Genomic DNA, 19,227 nt, shown 5'->3' with positions numbered 1-19,227 from the left:
CACACACACACACACACACACACACACACACACACACACACACACACACACACACACACACACACACACGTAATCCACTACTTGCTGCGTTGCATATAGGGTAAATATGGCTCCTTCAGATAAATGGACAGTTTAAAGCTTGATTCCTGTGCTTAACAAAGCCTGCACTGTTTTCATTATTCATAATTTTAGCCTGCTTTGACTGCTATTTGCAGGTCTGCTTGACTTCATCTGAAAATAACAGAGAGAAGCAGTCTGATTCATCTTCAAAATGAAATTCTCAGAGAGTAAAGACATGAAAGAAATCTTAATTATTGCATATTTTTGAAGCAGAAAAAGCCTGTCCCTCTTCTGAGAAGAAAATAACAAATGAACCCTGAGACTCGTTCCTATGTGTTTGTTAACGTTTTTTAATATCTCGATTGTAACTTGTAATATGGCTGTTCCTGAGCAGCTTATAACTGAAACAACAGCACTTCTTAGCTCAACAGTCTCATTTCACCCAGCACCGATACAGGCCATGGATTACTTCAAAATGCATGTCGTGCTTTGCAGCTGCACACAAAGTCATTGAGTAAATCATATTATCTTACATACATATTAAAATATTTATCAGTCTGCAAAGCTCTTCTTCCCTAATACTCTTCCAACTCCTGTGAGCTTTGACTGACTGAAGCGTGTGCAAATAATCTGCTTTAAACAGAATAAACTAGGCTACATTCAATCCCAGGGTTTTTTAAGGAAAAACATCATTTTTAACATTTCAAAGTTAAAAACCACACCTTCCTGAACAAACAGACATTTAGTGTTAATTATTCTCTTCAACGGGTTTGTAACGATCAGCTGCAGCAGCATTGTTGGTGTTGGTTACTCAAGCCAAACAGATGAGTTATAAACATCACCTTCCTGTTACACAGCCATTCGAAACAGCAGGGGGTTCATGTCGGGCCGACGGTCACCGAGGAACCCCCCCCCATATGCTGAAGCACTGAAATGTCAACGTGTCCCTGTGAGAAACTGTGAACACTTCCTGTAAGGAGGAGTTTCTAGATCAAATGTCCCACTAGCATTTGCTGTGTATACGAGGGTGTTTTTAATAACAATAAAATAATAACATAAGAGACAGTATCAATGTCACAGGTTTCAGCTCACTGAAACATTACATGTAATATAGCTCAGTTTTTTCAAAATATAAAACTTGATATCAATCAATTCTAACATGTTTTTCTAAATAATAAAACACATTTGTTATGAGAACAAAATCAATGCAAATGCCTCCAATAAATCTACGGCCATGCATCAAAGTCTTTATACAACAGCATCAAGCATCCTGTGGAACGCTTCCTAAAGTAAGATTTAAAGTTACACCTCCAGTTACTTCAATTCACTTTGAACCATTTTTACAAATAACTTTAGCTACTTCTGCTATCCTGAACTACATAATGTTTTGTATTATACAAACTCTTTGTAAAATAGAAAAAGGACAGAGCGTATAAAGTACAAAACAATCTTCAAAAATATAAAAGGATTCCCAGAATGTAATAAACTGTAAGAGACAACAGGATTTGGAATGTGATTAAGTTCTTTGTATAACATTTGTTGAATATGCTGAATATAAGTGAACATTTGGTAGGACTCCAGCCCAAATGACATCTTGGAGGAAAATAAGAAACAAACATGTGTGTGAGGAAGTGTGCAGCGCTGCTAATGACTGGGTTCTCCGTCTCCATCCTGTCTCTGTGTCTCTGGCCTTTTCAAACACACTGGGTGAGAAGAGCCCAGGGGAAGTGTCTCATTATCCTCTAACGAGCGGAAAGAAAACTTTAGAGCCTCAATGGAAGTCATTTGGAGGATGCAAACAGTACTGCCCTGAGGTAAAACTATTAGACAAACAGAAGTATCTCAAACATCAAGGAGTTTGCTCCAATTATATTTGAAATCCAGACATGTAACTATTATTGACAGGGAGAACGCTATCAAACCCTGAAGTATTTCAACCTTTCAATTCCAGCCCTCTCAGATAAATAAATGAAGATCATCCGTCCCTTCTTCTTGTCTTGCTGTTCTGGCATCGCTGTGAGGTGTTTGTGAAGTTCTCAAAATGCAGTCATGTGGCATCTTTTCCTCTGATGCCTAAGTGTCAAAGGGTTTGGAGCTCCTGGCAGGATAGTGAGCTCTGTACTGAGCCTCCATCTCCTCCACCCAGGCCAGGTTCCACTCCCACGCAGGGACCGGCTCCAGCTCCGCCGAGTCGCCCTCACAGAACGACGGGTACACGGCGCTGAGGGGAGAGGCCGGCGGGGAGAAGTCTGAACACAGGAGAGGAGCACATGTTGACAAGCATTTCAATATGGAGTGGGGGGGTTATATTAATACAGAAAGCCCCTCGACTCAGAGCAGCACCTTGCGTCACGCTGATTCTCTGAGGACAAACAGCTTCTTTGAACCAGCTGTCAGTCACTGAAAATAAAGCTACTCTAAAAATGTTTAAGGCAACAAAGCCACCATTGCCTTTCACAACAGCCATATTCTGCATTCTGAAGGCATTCTGATATTTCAAAGACCTTTGAAAAGGTAGCTGTCTGGGAATAATAACAGTTATTCTAAGCTGAAGTGTTTTATGTGAGTGTTCTAATCTAAAGGCCTGCTCCTGCTGCTCCCCTCTTTTCACATGCTTAGTCCACACTCTGCTTATCCTTGAAACGGGGTCTTTACATAAGTATCATTTAACTAGAGTGGATACTTAAATGGTAGATTTAAAGCTGAATATATTATATTCCTGAAAAAGTAACCTGTATTTAATAAGAATACGACCAGAAAGATGCTTTTAAGTCTCCATGTGACACTAAACATGTAGTCACATGGATGGATGACGTCATTCTTGATTTGATGCTATGTTCTACACATTCTGAAGATGAACAATGACCACAGCTCTGGGGAAGCTAGGGGCCATTAGCAGGTAAAGAAGCTAGGGGCCATTAGCAGGTAAAGAAGCTAGGGGCCATTAGCAGGTAAAGAAGCTAGGGCCCATTAGCAGGTAAAGAAGCTAGGGGCCATTAGCAGGTAAAGAAGCTAGGGGCCATTAGCAGGTAAAGAAGCTAGGGCCCATTAGCAGGTAAAGAAGCTAGTGTACGTTCCTCTTATCTGAATCTGGGGAAACAGCCAAAAGAGAGTGAGGCTGCCTGCAGAGTGACTGATGAGGTGTCATGGGGGGGGGGAGTTGACTCATCCTGAGATGTGATTTCATGAAACCAGCTAAGTAATGCCTGGTGACATCTCAGATATTAGACTTAATGTCTTTGTTTCTAACAGCAACAGACACATGCACACACACTGACGAACAGTGACATGTACACTTTAATGTTAAACTTCAAAATGCATGTCTTGAGTTCCATGGTTCAGTTTGACAGGTGGACTGGCTGCCACTGTTTCAGTCAGACTGACAGAGGGCTCCATCTAGTGGAGAGATGTGCTTTCCACTACAGGCTCTTCTGCCTTTCCTTTTTTTGTTTTCTTTTACTGTGAGCCATGTTCACCTCTCTGAATATATTTTTGCACAACCCTCCACTTTAAAATAAAACACACTGTAGTTTGTCATATATTCATTGTACTACTTTTTATATTTAAAGTTGGTCTAAATACTTGTCTTTGACTTTTTTAATGTTAAATCGTTTTTTACAAATATTTTCTTTTTATAATTGTTATATTTGTTTACCTTCTCTTACAACGTATTCCCTTATGTTGTTTATGTTTGCACCACCATACACCAAAGCTAATTCCTTGCATGTGTAACCCATCTTGGCAATAAACTCAATTCTGATTCTGATCAAAAACAATGAGCCACACTGAGTGCTCTGCTGTCAAAATGGAAACAATCACATCTGGTTCTCCTGGCTGAGTAGAGCTTGTTGAGGAACCGGTGTGTGTGATGATCGGTCAGTGTTCAGAGTGTTCCCCCCCGTCAGGGCTCACCTGACAGCGAGGTTCCGCCCATGCTCCCGGCTGCAGCGGCCAGCAGGCGTCTGAAGGTGGCGCTGTCCTCGGTGCAGCAGCTGTCCACGGAGCTGATGAAGCTGCTGCGGGCGCTGGCCAGGCTGCTGCCCGTCACCGAGCTCCAGGTGTTCCACAGGGAGCCGTCCCCCTCGCTGCAGCAGGAGGAGGGGGGGGGGGCTCTGCAGGCGGGCGCGGCGCAGGCCCATCGTTGGGACCTCAGGCTCATGGGTGGGGGGGTCCTCCTCCATCTGAGGAGAGTGGACACGCTCATAGATGTAGCCCAGGGTGGGGGAGAAGGGGTTCGACAGAGAGGGACGCTGCTGAGGTAGAGCACTGTTGACAGAAGGGGGGGGGGGCATGAACAGATCTCTACATGTAGTGCACAGTATTAAATGTTGTTGTTGACTGTTTTTAAATGATTCTGCAGTACTATTTCTGCTCTTAATGTTATCATATTTGTAAAGCACTTTGGATGGCCTTAAGTTGAAAGGTGCTATATTAACAAACGTTCCTCGCCTGAATAATGAGCTGTTATCTACCTGCTCCTCTCAGGTTTGGGGCTGAGCTCCAGATACTGTGTAGCCTCCTCTGCTGTCAGCGTGCCCCCCTGCTCCTCATCCATTGACCTGGAGTATGATGCAGTAGACAGGTGGCTGTAGGAGGGGCAGCTGTTGTTGGATGGGGGGGGCTGCCCACAGCGGCAGGACGCATCACACACTGACTGGAGAGAGCCCATGTCCACTGATAGCTTCGTAGAACGACTGGAGCTGGAGATCATACACACACGAGTTAGCTGCAATTCAAAAATCGAAATACTTTCCTTCAAAGCTAAAAATAAAATAAAACTTGAAGCAGCTCCCAGTAATCGTTCCTTACTGACTGAGAGGCTGAGTCAGGACATTGTGTGAAGAACATAAATAACACACTGAACTGTGTAGAAACAGGGATCGCTTGCTCTGTTCAACAAGAAATACACATATAATAGGAAACAGTCAAACAGCACAAAGAGTAGCAGTTTGCTCAGCAGCACCAAACGAGACCATGTTCCATCTGCTCCAAGTGTTGGACTCATGATGTTGGGCCTATTAACGTCTCTACGGGGACATGTCTCCTCGTACTGCCTGTGCTGCAGCACATCTTCTCACCCTGGCCAGCTCTGTTGTGATTGGTCAACCACTTAGAGATGTCTCGCCCCCTTAGAATATCATAGACAATGTGTTAGAGCATTATCCAAAAGCAGTTCAATTGTTACATAGTGATGTCACTATGTAACGTAAGTAAACAAACCAGACCATTGCAGGCCATTTACACGCACACAAACCTACGGAACTGATTGTTCCTCAACTATTCTTGTATATTTATTTAGACTTCCTGACATCCTATGCTTGGCATTCCTCATTTCCTCCGTTAGCTCCAATAAACATTAGGCTCTCGGTCATCTACCTCCAGTCTCTTTTCTTACTTGCGTTTTGTCCATATTGTGTGTTCCCACTAAAGTGAGGTCAATGCTTGGGCCACTAAAAGGAAACAAACAAACATACTGTAAGGAAGGACGTTGAGGTCATCTCTGACCAATAAGGCATGGAGACCCCAGACTTGTTTTAAACATGGCAGACAGCTCTTTCTTTATAACTTTACTGTTTTGGAATGCAACAATGACCAATCAGATTTCCCTGGTTACTGTATCCTTCTATCACACTCCTGCTCTTTGGGACCAGCATGATGACCCCTGTGGCTGCTCGAGGATTAGAGATGCATCAGAAATCATGTCTCCGTCTGTGCTGTGTGAGTCTCTTACCCTTCATCTGAGCTGAGGCTGTGTGAGTCCATGGTGTCCTCTAGTGGCATTGGTGGTGGGGGGGGCAGCATGTCCATCAGGTGTAAGGATGTAGAGTAATGCAGCAGTCGAGGACAGCCAGCAGCTTTATCCCACTCTGGATGCCCCCCTGGACAAAAACAACATATGCCTACTTATAACCAGTCGCCAATAATTCAACTACTGTGTTAAAGTACACGTTCTAACTTAATTATAAATACAAAATCAAGATCAGAAATTCACAAAGATGCTGGAGTAAGGAGTGCTATAAACTGTGTCCTGTGGTACCGTGCCGGGCTGCTGGGATGTGACTGAGTCTCTGTCTGAACACACTGGAGGGGCAGGCCTGGCTCCTGCTGGGCGCGAGGGGGGCGCTGTTCACTGCATGCAGCTCTGGGGTCAACAAGGAAATCACAGACGCATTTCAGCTTCTTTTCTTTTTTTATCACGTACAATGTGTTGGAGCGCTAGCCAATAGAAGCGTGAGTGTAACATAGTGATGTCACTAAGTTCCCTGAGACACAGGGATTTTAGCCTTTGCAGACCATTCACATGAATGAACACCTGAGAACACACTACAGGAGCCCTTGGATAGTCTAATATGGTGGTTTCAATAGTGCAGCCCTGGTTGATACATTCGAACCAAAGCTGTCTTACATTGCATTGACATCATTTACAACACTCAGAAGACAACGTGTGCAGGGACACACATAGAGGGACAATGAAAGGAAGAACAAATATAGTTGTGGTGTTCACATCACAATCTCAACTATGCACCTTGCTTGCTGTGGGTTTTTTCCCTCAGCACCCCCATCCTGGGCTGGGGGCGTATAGCCTGTTTCCATGACAACGCCTCGCGGCTCCCCAGGGAGGCGCTCTTTGCGAGGGGCTGAGAGAAGATCTGGATGGTCTCCCCCTGCTGAAGGGGGACACCGTGAGGAGCCTTAGAGCGGCTCCCAGGACTGTTAAAGGTCTTCAGACCATTTCCCATCAGGTCCACGTAGAAAGTGCCGTAAACGCCACAGCTGTCCGTCACGATGGGGACCACTGAGTCCATGCAGCGGGGGTCCTTCCAGGAGACTGGCAGGCCTAAAGAAACACAAATGAACACGTCCAAACATTCAGCAGCATATTTATCAGAGAGGCTGAAATAGTGAGAGGTCGATAGTGTCATTGCGTCTTTCATGTCTCTAGTCCATTTGGATACACACTATTATCCCTTTGTTCTGGTTCTGTTCCACAATAGCTTATTACTAACAAATGCAGAGAAATGAGTCATATGGACTGACAGGTTTGATGATGTCATCCTGCATCATCTGCTTTACAAGGACATCGAGTGCTTGGGAGCCATGCAGCGTATTACTGGAACAATAGGATGAACAGAAACATGTTCTTTTAAGAGTTATGAGTAAAGACAGGAGCTGGACATCGTAAACATGAACACACTGTTAGCAGTTGGCATTTGGCATCAAGGAGAATATAGTTACTATAAAGAGTAACCACTTTAGTTAACTAGACACACAACACACTCACATGCTGATATGAATAAGTATAACCATGGTGACCAAAGAATCTTATAAATATAGGCTTTATGTTGCTACTACAGATCGGCAGATTATTATTATTGATTTTTTTAACTGCAGACAATTTAATAACAGTTCACTTATTGAATTCAGCAACAATGAAATGATCTATCCCAGCAGCAGGGGCGGATCTAGACAAATATTCATGGGGTGGCAAGAGGGTGGCAGGAGATTTTGAGGGGTGGCATCCCCTGACAGAAGTATATGCTGATTTAAATCGCAATCATATCAATCAATTAGGGGTGTAACGGTACACGTACCCGTACTGAAATTATTCAGTACGGGCCCTTCGGTTCGGTACACGTGTGTACCGAACGAATATAGCGTTAAACGTAAAAAAATTGAGAACATGAACAACTTTCTGGAAGTAATCTCAGGTATATATCAAAGAGCGACCAAGTAATTTCATTGGACGAGAGGCATACTATGAGAGCTGGTCACAGGGATGCGTTCAAATGTAGTCAGTAATTTGAGGAACTGTCGAAATGGCGAACGCAGATAAAGTTGAGCTGAAAATCCTCCAGCATCATTGAAGTCTCCGGTTTGGGAACGTTTTGGTTTCGCAGTTACGAACAAGGATGACGGACAAAGACAGGTGGACCGAACCAAAGCTGTTTGTCGGTATTGTTCAACTAACATTGGTTACGCGGCTGGCAATACATCAAGCTAGCACACTCATTTGAAAAGGCATCACCCGAACGTGAATATCACCGGTACCAAAAGAAAAAAGACTGAAGTGCAAACCCAACTCCCGCTAGCATTTAAGCCTCCACCACTCGCAGAGAGTTCAGACCGAGCCAAAGCTATTACAAACGCCAAGTATCCTTATGTTGCCATGGTAGCAAAGCGCTACCTAGCTGTGCTACCTCTGTCCCTAGAGAGAGGGTGTTCTCCACAGAGACATTGTTAGTGCCAGCAGATCTGCCCTTTCAGCAAGCAATGTGGACAAGTTCATCTTTCTTTAAACAACAGGAAAATACAATGACAAGCAAGTCCTAATGTCAAGCTGGCTGCTTAGGTGCTAGTACAGTTCAAATACAGATTATTTCAGTTCATCGAAATGCTGCACCTTAATGTTTATTTTACTATATTTTGTATTTATTTGAATACATTAGTCACAGTTTAATAATAATAAAAACAATGTTTTTAATGTTTTGTGATAATTTTTTCTGCTGTACCGAAAACGTACCGAACCGAACCGTGACCTAAAAACGAGGTAGCCTACGTACCGAACCGAAATGTTTGTGAACCGTTACACCCCTACAATCAATGTTAACTTGGAAAGCCACAATATTAAAATTTTAACTCAATCACATAGGTGATATTATTGTGGCACATCAGTAAAGCCTTACATATAAGGTGGCAGACGTAATTTAATGAATTTTAACTGAACAATAACTGAATGAGTTTGTTTCACTCTTAGACCAGCAGGGGTACCAAATCTATGCAGACTGCTGCAATAAGTACATGAATTAACTGTCTCATCGATGTTTGTCTGAATGAATATGATACTATTAACAATCATATTATTCCTATCAGCTGTATAAATAAATAATAAATAATAATAATAATAGATTTAATTTGTTAGCGTTTTTACAGGTGCTCAAAGACGCTTTACAGATATAGTGAAGAACTGTTATGATTCACATATTCATTTATTATTGAATAAACTATATTTTTTGGAGGAGTTAATGATGAATGTTCATCAAGATGCTTGCTCACCCTCCTTCAAATTTGAAAACAAGTAATTATATCATTATTGATATACAGTTACAACCTTGACTTTACATCAGAAAGAACAAACATTAAAGAAGTGACTAACTGCATCAGTTAGGGTTAAAAAACGTGTATTCAGCTAAAACATCGCTGCAGTTATTATCCAGTGGAAGGTCCTTACCTACTGGCCTAGTTAAATCAAAGTGGTTACTTTCTGTTGGCTGGGCAGTGTAGTTTTACACACCGTCTTATTTTACTTTCTCAGGACTTAAAACTGTTTTTTGGGGGCAGACCCCCTCAAAGAAAAAAATATATACACGCATACAAGGTCATCATCTTAACAGTTTGTTTATTCTCATCGAGTCATCCGTGAGCAGAGCATCAAGTTGTCTATTACAGCTGAATGCGGCGATTACTATTTTGTTCAGCAAAACGCCTCACAAACGTATTAAGATCAACAGCTGTAGTGCGTTTTGATTCAATGCTGAGTACAGCCAAACTGACAGTCTCTTCTCTGTCAGTGTAGACCGTACCTCATTGCTTCAGTGCTTGGGTCCGAAAGGCTTCTCGTTTTGCGCCGTCCCCCCGTTCAAGTGAATTCGCCACCAATAATATTTCCACTCTCGCGCCAGGACCGGGGGAGGGGTTACATGACGTGCATCTTGTGCTGCATTCACTTGCACTCGGACATTAGAGACTTTCTCTCATAAATGTCCGATGAGCAACAACTTTTCTTTCAAAACAAAGATGCCAACTGGGGTGGCAGCTGGGGTGGCAAGGCTATTGTTTAGGGTGGCAGTTGCCACCCATGCCACCCCGGTAGATCCGCCCCTGCCCAGCAGCAACCTGTTGTATATCTAATCACATGTTAGTACTGCTCAAGCACATACTGTATACATAAGTGAGCTGAGTGTGAAGAAAATAGCTTCTGACTCTGAAACAATGAAAGTGACTGCCACAGTACTACATACTGTCAGCAGCTTGTTAGCAGTTTATAAATGACTGAACTTGTTCACCTGTAGAAAAACAGATTGTGCCATTCATTTGAAGACGTTTCAGTCTGTGCCTTAAATAACTATTCTACATAGTGTAGCTCTCTCCTTCTCTTGTCGACTCCTGCTAAATCCACAGTTGATTACACTCCTTTCCTTGCTTTATGTTCAGACGTTATCACTCTGGTTGTGGTTAGGGTTGGTTTGCAGCAGAGTTTCTCTTACCTCAGCTGGACAGACTAGCATGCCGAGCAGTCCATCATGTATGATAGGACAAGTCTAAAGGTTTCAACACTCTTCATGTGTGCCCATGAATACTCACTGGCGCCCCTGATGCCTGGATGCTTCTGACCCTGGGCCCACAGGTCCTGGTACTTCTGGCTGAAGGCAGGTCTCCAGCCTCCAGAGGTCCAGGGGGAGTCTGGGGCTGCCATCCTGTAGAGGAAGCAGGAGGAGGATAGGATTCCAAAGTTTCATCATTATTTATAACGTTCTAGTAAAATTAGTTATGAGTAGTCTTCCAATCTGAACTGAAACTATTAGGATAACTGTTTTACTGTACTTTGATCATAAAGCAGATTTATTTCAGGATTTGTTATTTATTGTAATGATTCCATTCTGATTCCATTTTGCACTTAACATTTTACAAATGTATACTCCCCAACCTCTACCATGTTTCCTCTGTACCTGTGTTTTATGATGAGATCTTCACCGGCCAGCCTGTGCAAACCTAAGAAGAAGAAGAAAAAAACATAAACATACAGAGATCATTGAAAGTGTATTAGTTTAAGTATGTTCAGCAAAGGGATGTGCTCATTTGAAGTCCTTTATATACTGTTGGGTAATTTAATATACAGCAATGCATCAACTTCTATAGGGTCATCATAGTGTTGTAGCTCTGTCCTGTAAGAGCCACCTATCTGTCAGAAGTCTCATACTGTAAAAACATCCTTGTTTCATCTTTGCGTCGATTCATTTTCCAGCTTCTTATCGTGTCCACAAGGCAGTCAGTTACAGGGCTTGGTTAGATGTGGTTCAGCCACAGCTGAACACATTGCTGTCCCTTCTCATTAAACTCTGCCAAGTCCGATGTTGTGCAGGGTTGCTCCAGCAGGGGGCATATCAGGAGATGTTGCATGGTTTGTGGTTCAATGCCGCAGTCACACACAACGTCCCCGTCATTTAGGTATCCCCATTTGGCGAGAGTGGCTTTTGCACGTCCAACACCAGATCTTATTCTGTTTAGGCATTTCCACACTGCGTAGTTGGTGTCTGCTCCCGGGGGCAGTGCCTCGCTCGCCTTTAGCTCCATTGTTGTTGCTGATGGGAGGTTGTCAAGTCTTTCTTCCCACCGAGTGACTCTTTCACTGCTTATGCTCGGTGTTCCGAGGGGTGGGACGCTCTTCAGGAAACTTTTCCTGGATTTAAGGCGGCTTTTGGCTGGCACATGGCCAAAGAGAGGATGTCTTTGGTCAGTAGACTGTTGTTGGCGCTCTTTCTTGCTTGCTGTATTTCGTCGTATCTCTGGTGGGGCTATGCCTGCCAGGATGTACAGACGGTCTGTAGGTGTTGATTTCAGGCAGCCTGTGATAATGCGTCAGCTAGCATTGAGGGCGGGATCCAGCTTCTTGGCATGGGCAGCTCGTTCCCATACTGGGCAGGCATACTCGGCAGCTGAGTAGCAGAGGGCTAATGCGGTTGACTTCAGAGTCTGTGGGTTTGCACCCCAGGTCGTGCCGGTGAGCTTGCGGATGATGTTATTCCTCACACTCACTTTGCACTTGGTCTTCTCAGTGTGGGTCTTAAAAGAGAGGCATCTGTCCAGGGTTACCCCTAGGTAGACTGGGTGCTCACAGTGTTCAAGGGAGGTTCCTGACCAGCTGACCTTCAGTTGGCGCTTGGCTTCACGATTTTCCAGCTGATCCAAGGGGCTTCATTTAGAGAAACACATGAAGGAAACCCTCATCCTTCAGCTTCTCAAAATCACCACATTTGGAGACACATCGTTTTAACTGGACAGAACGCTGATGAGAAACTGTCATCTGAAAGTTGTGTGAACACACCTTTGAACCGGCCGTGTCCTGGGATCAGCTGCCCTGTCTTGCTGTGGCGTTTGAAGAGGTACACAGCTGCAACCATCAGGAGGAACCACAGGAGGGCGCCAACGCTGCCGATCAACACGGGGTCCTGGAGCAGGGCCAGGACCTCAGACAGCTCCCCTCTGTCGCTGTCTGACCCAGGGGGGGCCCCTATCTGTGGGTCTGAGACAAACAGCAGCAGAATAATCAGATCTGAGGTCATGATAACTTCTCCTCTGTAATGTGCTTACACTGCACACACACACTGAACAAAACGGAACCGTTGACTTCAATGTATTATGTCACACATCAATGTGTGAAAATGCAAAATGTATTAAGTTAGGTAGGAACCTAATATCCTTTATTTAAACGTAATATTATTGCTTTCAACTAACCTAATATATGTTTGTGAAATCTGTTGACATAATACATTTAACTAATGTCAACGTTTCAGGTTTTTCAGTGCAGACTTTATCTCAAACTGTCCTTCATAAATGAACAGATACATATTCCTTTCACTCACTGATGACAAACCCATGAGGGTCGCTCAGCATTCCTACTCCAGCTCCGTTGACCGCTGCTATGGTGATCCAATACCGTCTCCCTGGTTTGAGAGTGGAGATTTCAAGAGTGTGGTGACCACTGTCCACCGTCCAGTTTTGGTTCTGCTGCTCCTCAGACTCCACACACCACACCTGGAAAACAGTTTGCATCATTAGAGTAGCACGCTGGTATATTGAAGGGGATTATTATGTTTCCTTGATAATAATATAGTGTATGTGTACCTGGTACCCCTGGATGACCCCGTTGTGTGTTTCATGAGGAGGGGGCTCCCAGCTCACATGGATGGTGTTGTTCTGCTCATGGCTCACTGTGATGGACACAGACACTGGAGAGGCCCCGGGCACTGCATACAGAGGAGGACGAGTCCACTGTTATCTTCCAAACGCTGTACTGTGTGTTCAAGTTCAACACATTTAACCCTCCACTCGAGTTCGATTCCCCCCTTTCTTTGGGGTTCCTAGTCAAATTTGACCGGTCTGTTTTAACCGCTCTTACATTAAAACAAAAACCATTAATCATTTAACACCCCCTGTAAACAGACTACTGGTTTACATGAGTTGTAGGAGCCAATTAACACTGGGTATAGAAGTAGGAACCTATGTTTGTGGTTAGAGGTTCTGCCGGAAGGCCATACACACAGACCACACACGGACCACACACGGACCCCCCACGGACCACACAGACCACATACGGACCACACACGGACCACATACGGACCACACGGACCACACACGGACCGGTCCATACACGGACCACACACGGACCGGTCCATACACGGACCACATACGGACCACACACGGACCGGTCCATACACGGACCACATACGGACCACACACGGACCACATACGGCCCATACACGGACCGGTCCATACACGGACCACATACGGACCACACACGAGCCACACACGGGCCACACACGGACCACACACGGACCACACACGGACCACACGGACCACACACGGACCACACGGACCACAAACGGACCACACACGGACCATACACGGACCACACACGGACCACACGGACCACACACGGACCACACACGGACCACACACGGACCACACACGGACCGGTCCATACACGGACCACACACGGACCACACGGACCACACACGGACCACACGGACCACACACGGACCGGTCCACACACGGACCACATACGGACCATACACGGACCACACGGACCACACACGGACCGGTCCATACATGGACCACATACGGACCACACACGGACCACACACGGACCACAAACGGACCACACATGGACCATACACGGACCGGTCCATACACGGACCACACACGGACCACACGGACCACACGGACCACACACGGACCGGTCCATACACGGACCACACGGACCACACGGACCACACACGGACCACACGGACCACAAACGGACCACACACGGACCACACACGGACCGGTCCATACACGGACCACACACGGACCACACGGACCACACACGGACCGGTCCATACACGGACCACACACGGACCACACGGACCACACACGGACCGGTCCACACACGGACCGGTCCACACACGGACCACATACGGACCACACGGACCACACACGGACCGGTCCATACATGGACCACATACGGACCACACACGGACCACATACGGCCCATACACGGACCACACACGGACCGGTCCCACACACGGACCACATACGGACCACACACGGACCACACATAGACCACACACGGACCGGTCCATACACGGACCACACACGGACCACACACGGACCACATACGGACCACACACGGACCACACACGGACCGGTCCATACACGGACCACATACGGACCACACACGGACCACACATGGACCACACACGGACCGGTCCATACACGGACCACATACGGACCACATACGGACCACACACGGACCACACATGGACCACACACGGACCACACACGGACCACACATGGACCACACACGGACCGGTCCATACACGGACCACATACGGACCACACACGGACCACATACGGACCACATACGGACCACATACGGACCATACACGGACCACACGGACCACACACGGACCGGTCCATACACGGACCACATACGGACCACACACGGACCACACACGGACCACATACGGACCACACGGACCACACACGGACCGGTCCATACACGGACCACATACGGACCACACACGGACCACACATGGACCACACACGGACCGGTCCATACACGGACCACACACGGACCACATACGGACCACACATGGACCACACACGGACCGGTCCATACACGGACCACATACGGACCACATACGGACCACACACGGACCACACATGGACCACACACGGACCGGTCCATACACGGACCACACACGGACCACACACGGACCACACATGGACCACACACGGACCGGTCCATACACGGACCACATACGGACCACATACGGACCACACACGGACCACACATGGACCACACACGGACCGGTCCATACACGGACCACACACGGACCACATACGGACTACACACGGACCACACACGGACCACATACGGACCACACACGGACCACACACGGACCACACACGGACCACACACGGACCACATACGGACCACACACGGACCGGTCCATACACGGACCACACACGGACCGGTCCACACACGGACCACATACGGACCACACACGGACCGGTCCATACACGGACCACATACGGACCACACACGGACCACACATGGACCACACACGGACCGGTCCATACACGGACCACACACGGACCACACACGGACCACACACGGACCACATACGGACCACATACGGACCACACACGGACCACACGGACCACACACAAACCGGTCCATACACGGACCACATACGGACCACACACGGACCGGTCCATACACGGACCACATACGGACCACACACGGACCACACATGGACCACACACGGACCGGTCCATACACGGACCACATACGGACCACATACGGACCACACACGGACCACACACGGACCAGTCCATACACGGACCACACACGGACCACACATGGACCACACACGGACCACATACGGACCATACACGGACCACACACGGACCACATACGGACCACATACGGACCATACACGGACCACACGGACCGGTCCATACACGGACCACATACGGACCACACATACACGGACCACATACGGACCACACACAGACCACATACGGACCACACACGGACCACATACGGACCACACACGGACCACATACGGACCACACACGGACCACACACGGACCACATACGGACCACACACGGACCACATACGGACCATACACGGACCACACGGACCACACACGGACCGGTCCATACACGGACCACATACGGACCACACACGGACCACATACGGACCATACACGGACCACACGGACCACATACGGACCATACACGGACCACATACGGACCACACACGGACCACATACGGACCATACACGGACCACACGGACCACATACGGACCACACACGGACCACACATACACGGACCACATACGGACCACACACGGACCACATACGGACCACACACGGACCGGTCCATACACGGACCACATACGGACCACACACGGACCACACACGGACCGGTCCATACACGGACCACATACGGACCACACACGCACCACACACGGACCACATACGGACCACACACGGACCACACACGGACCGGTCCATACACGGAACACATACGGACCACACAAGGACCACATACGGACCACACACGGACCATACACACAAACACGGGATTACAAACATTTGCAAAAGGTATTGTGTGAACCGTAATATGGTGTATGGTGAATGAGAAAATTAAGCAAGTTAAATGGACACCAGTGAACAGGAAATAAATGGACTGTATTTCACTGGAAACTTTGTATCAAACGTTCATTCACCTAGCAAACTTTGTGTGCGTCAATTACGCCAACATAGCAGATCCTCAGAGGCTTAAAGCGTTGGCCTAGCCTCTACATGAGTAACTGCAGTGGTTATACAAAGAAGAGACACTGAAAATGTATTCTAAAATAAAAATGTTCTTGGATGTGTACTTTCTGATGGATGAACATTCTAGGGTTACCCATTTTATTTCTGACCGGGAAGATATCTCAAAATTAAATGAGAGTGCTGATCAGCAATTTCTATATTTTCCAATGTCTACTGTGAAGGATATCATGAGGCAATGAAATGTAAAACTAAATGTTTATGATTGATGAAAGTAGCAGATCTGTCACATTTGACCCGAACACAACAGGAGGGTAAAAAGCATTATAAAGGACACAGGTATTCTTAAATCCGTTAATTTCCTACCTGTCTCAGGGACTCTGAGGTGCCGCGTGTTGCTCTCCCTCCCGTACAAGCTGCTGCCGTAGGGACGCACTTTGAACTCGTACTTGTAGCCTCTCTTTAAAGGCCCCACCTGGGCCTGGAAGCTGGGCACGGTCACTTTGTTTGCCGCCCAGTCGGAGCTGGCAGGCAGCAGAGAGCGGTACAGAACCTCAAAGCCGTCCAGGTAATGAGGCTGGGGCGGGCAGGGACTGCAGCTGCTCAGAAAACACAACATGGATCATAAACCTGAAATATTCACGCTCTCTCTGAAAGTCTTTGAGTTAGCTGGCCCCTACCTTCCACTGCACTTGTGATATGTTAGAGCCAGGGGCCACAATGCTGACGTTCTCCAGGGCCACTCGCAGGGCCGACAGCTCTTTGTGCAGGTCTCTCTGTGTAGTGCTGCTAGCATCTGGAAACACAGCTTTATTTATTGGTATTTTTGTATTATTTAAAAGAATGGATACACAGGTCAGGACTTGTATTACTCATTGCATTTGAAAGCAGAGTTGATGGTTAATATCTCTGTAGTTTTATTCGTTTTGTCCTCAGGTTAATTCTAAATAAGGCATAATGCATACAAAATGCTCATATACATAATTTGCAAGGAAAAAGTGTCGGTTTATATTCCAGCTTGGTGTCAGTGGTACATGTGCAGTTTGAAACTGTTGTAGGGATTTTCCATACAACTGAATGAAGGCTGTGTAAATTATGTTTATAATGCACACAGATTTCAGCAGATTTGTGTAACTTTTATGCAGATTATGTGGATCATCTTTCAGTCAAACTTACTAAAACTTCATTAGTTTATATGGCTCCCTTATTTAATAATAAGAATACAAATATAACCAGCTGTTACTGCAAGACTTAATTCTTAGAGGGTCCCATACAAGCTGGGGCTCTTCTGTTAAAATGATTTGAACACCTATTAAGGTGCTCTGTATACAGATCTTCTTGTATCTGTTAGAAACTAGCATTAGCCTGAGTCTTGCCAGAGGAATGGCTGAGGTGTGTTTCTACTCCTAATGCCTTATTAACTACAAGCAGTTTGTTGCACCTAAACACGATTTGTAGAGATGTAGGTGTAGCTCAAATAAGAGACCCAGTCTATCTATATCTTCCGGTATGTGGACAAATGAAGCTCAGCACTCACACTCCTTGGGTCAGCTGGCAAACTGATAACAGAGTGTATTTCTCATCATTTACCTTCAACCAGTAGCTGTGCGCTGGCACTGACCACCCCCACATCATTGACAGCAGTGCAGGTGTACTTCCCAGCATCCTCAGCTGTCACATAGTGGATCTGCAGAGTCTGGTCTGGGTTTATAAGATACCTGCACACACAAGAAGAGCAATTAGCTTACTGCCATCTCTTTTACAATAACTTACATTTAGATTTGTGCAGATGATTTAGATGATTTCATGTATCTACCAATCAGAGGGTCAGAGGTTCAATCCCACCCACTGCAGTCAACAAGTGTCAAAGCGTCCTTGGGCAACATACTTAACCCCAACATTGCTCCGGTATTGATGTGTATGTAAATTGCTTTGGATAAAAGCATCAGCTAAATAACTTGTCATAATGTAACAACATGGAATGGCACGATCGTGAAGGACATTTTGAAGAATCTGCTACCAAATCTCTGAGTAATTATTAGGTCACTTCTTCCAGCTAAAGGATGGTTATCAAATCTTTATTAGTGCTAGAGGTCAGCTCTGCGTAACAAATATATTTCTTCACACTGCAGTACTATAAATGCAAACATATTTGAACATATTGGTCAGGTGTAGAGTTGGCTCTATGAATGGAGTGTGTATGTCTGGGTACCTTCCGTTGGGCAGTGGCCCCTGCTCTCTGCTCCAGGCCACAGAAGGGGGGGGGTCCCCTTTAGCCCTGCAGTAGAACTGTGCAGACTGGCCCGTCCTCACTGACACGTCTCCAGGCCCCAGCACCAACACAGGCTTGGCTGCATTGGAGAAGAAAAGAGGAGATTCAATCATACTGTGCTGTATAGAGTGGTGCAGGGATGAGTCCAACAGGGAAACAAGTCACTTCCTGTTTCCTGGTCTTAAAATCAATTGTTTTATTGAATTAGTTTATGGTTAGATGCCTAAAATAAGCCCTGTGGTTAAGACAAGCTAATTACATTTTCAGGTTTTGTTCTATGACATACAAT

At 46.2% G+C, this 19,227-nt stretch overlaps 1 protein-coding gene across 1 annotated transcript in view; it reads right to left on the bottom strand.

The window, feature by feature from the left end:
- Positions 1-392: 392 nt before the first annotated feature.
- Positions 393-19,227, bottom strand: part of robo4 (roundabout, axon guidance receptor, homolog 4 (Drosophila)) — a 31,344-nt gene continuing 12,509 nt past the window's right edge. Inside the window, 17 exon segments of the mRNA XM_034232727.1 lie at positions 393-2,309; positions 3,973-4,168; positions 4,170-4,326; positions 4,533-4,760; positions 5,792-5,939; positions 6,098-6,202; positions 6,587-6,898; positions 10,423-10,535; positions 10,788-10,830; positions 12,164-12,361; positions 12,702-12,873; positions 12,964-13,085; positions 17,033-17,246; positions 17,248-17,265; positions 17,347-17,462; positions 18,257-18,384; positions 18,879-19,017. Of these exon segments, the coding sequence (XP_034088618.1) occupies positions 2,134-2,309; positions 3,973-4,168; positions 4,170-4,326; positions 4,533-4,760; positions 5,792-5,939; positions 6,098-6,202; positions 6,587-6,898; positions 10,423-10,535; positions 10,788-10,830; positions 12,164-12,361; positions 12,702-12,873; positions 12,964-13,085; positions 17,033-17,246; positions 17,248-17,265; positions 17,347-17,462; positions 18,257-18,384; positions 18,879-19,017 (2,585 nt within the window). The 3' untranslated portion in view covers positions 393-2,133.

The sequence above is a fragment of the Gymnodraco acuticeps genome, unplaced genomic scaffold (assembly GCF_902827175.1).
Source record: "Gymnodraco acuticeps unplaced genomic scaffold, fGymAcu1.1, whole genome shotgun sequence".
Taxonomy (NCBI): domain Eukaryota; kingdom Metazoa; phylum Chordata; class Actinopteri; order Perciformes; family Bathydraconidae; genus Gymnodraco; species Gymnodraco acuticeps.
The sequence above is the reverse complement of the archived record's forward strand: the minus strand, read 5'-3'. Positions and strand labels throughout refer to the sequence as shown.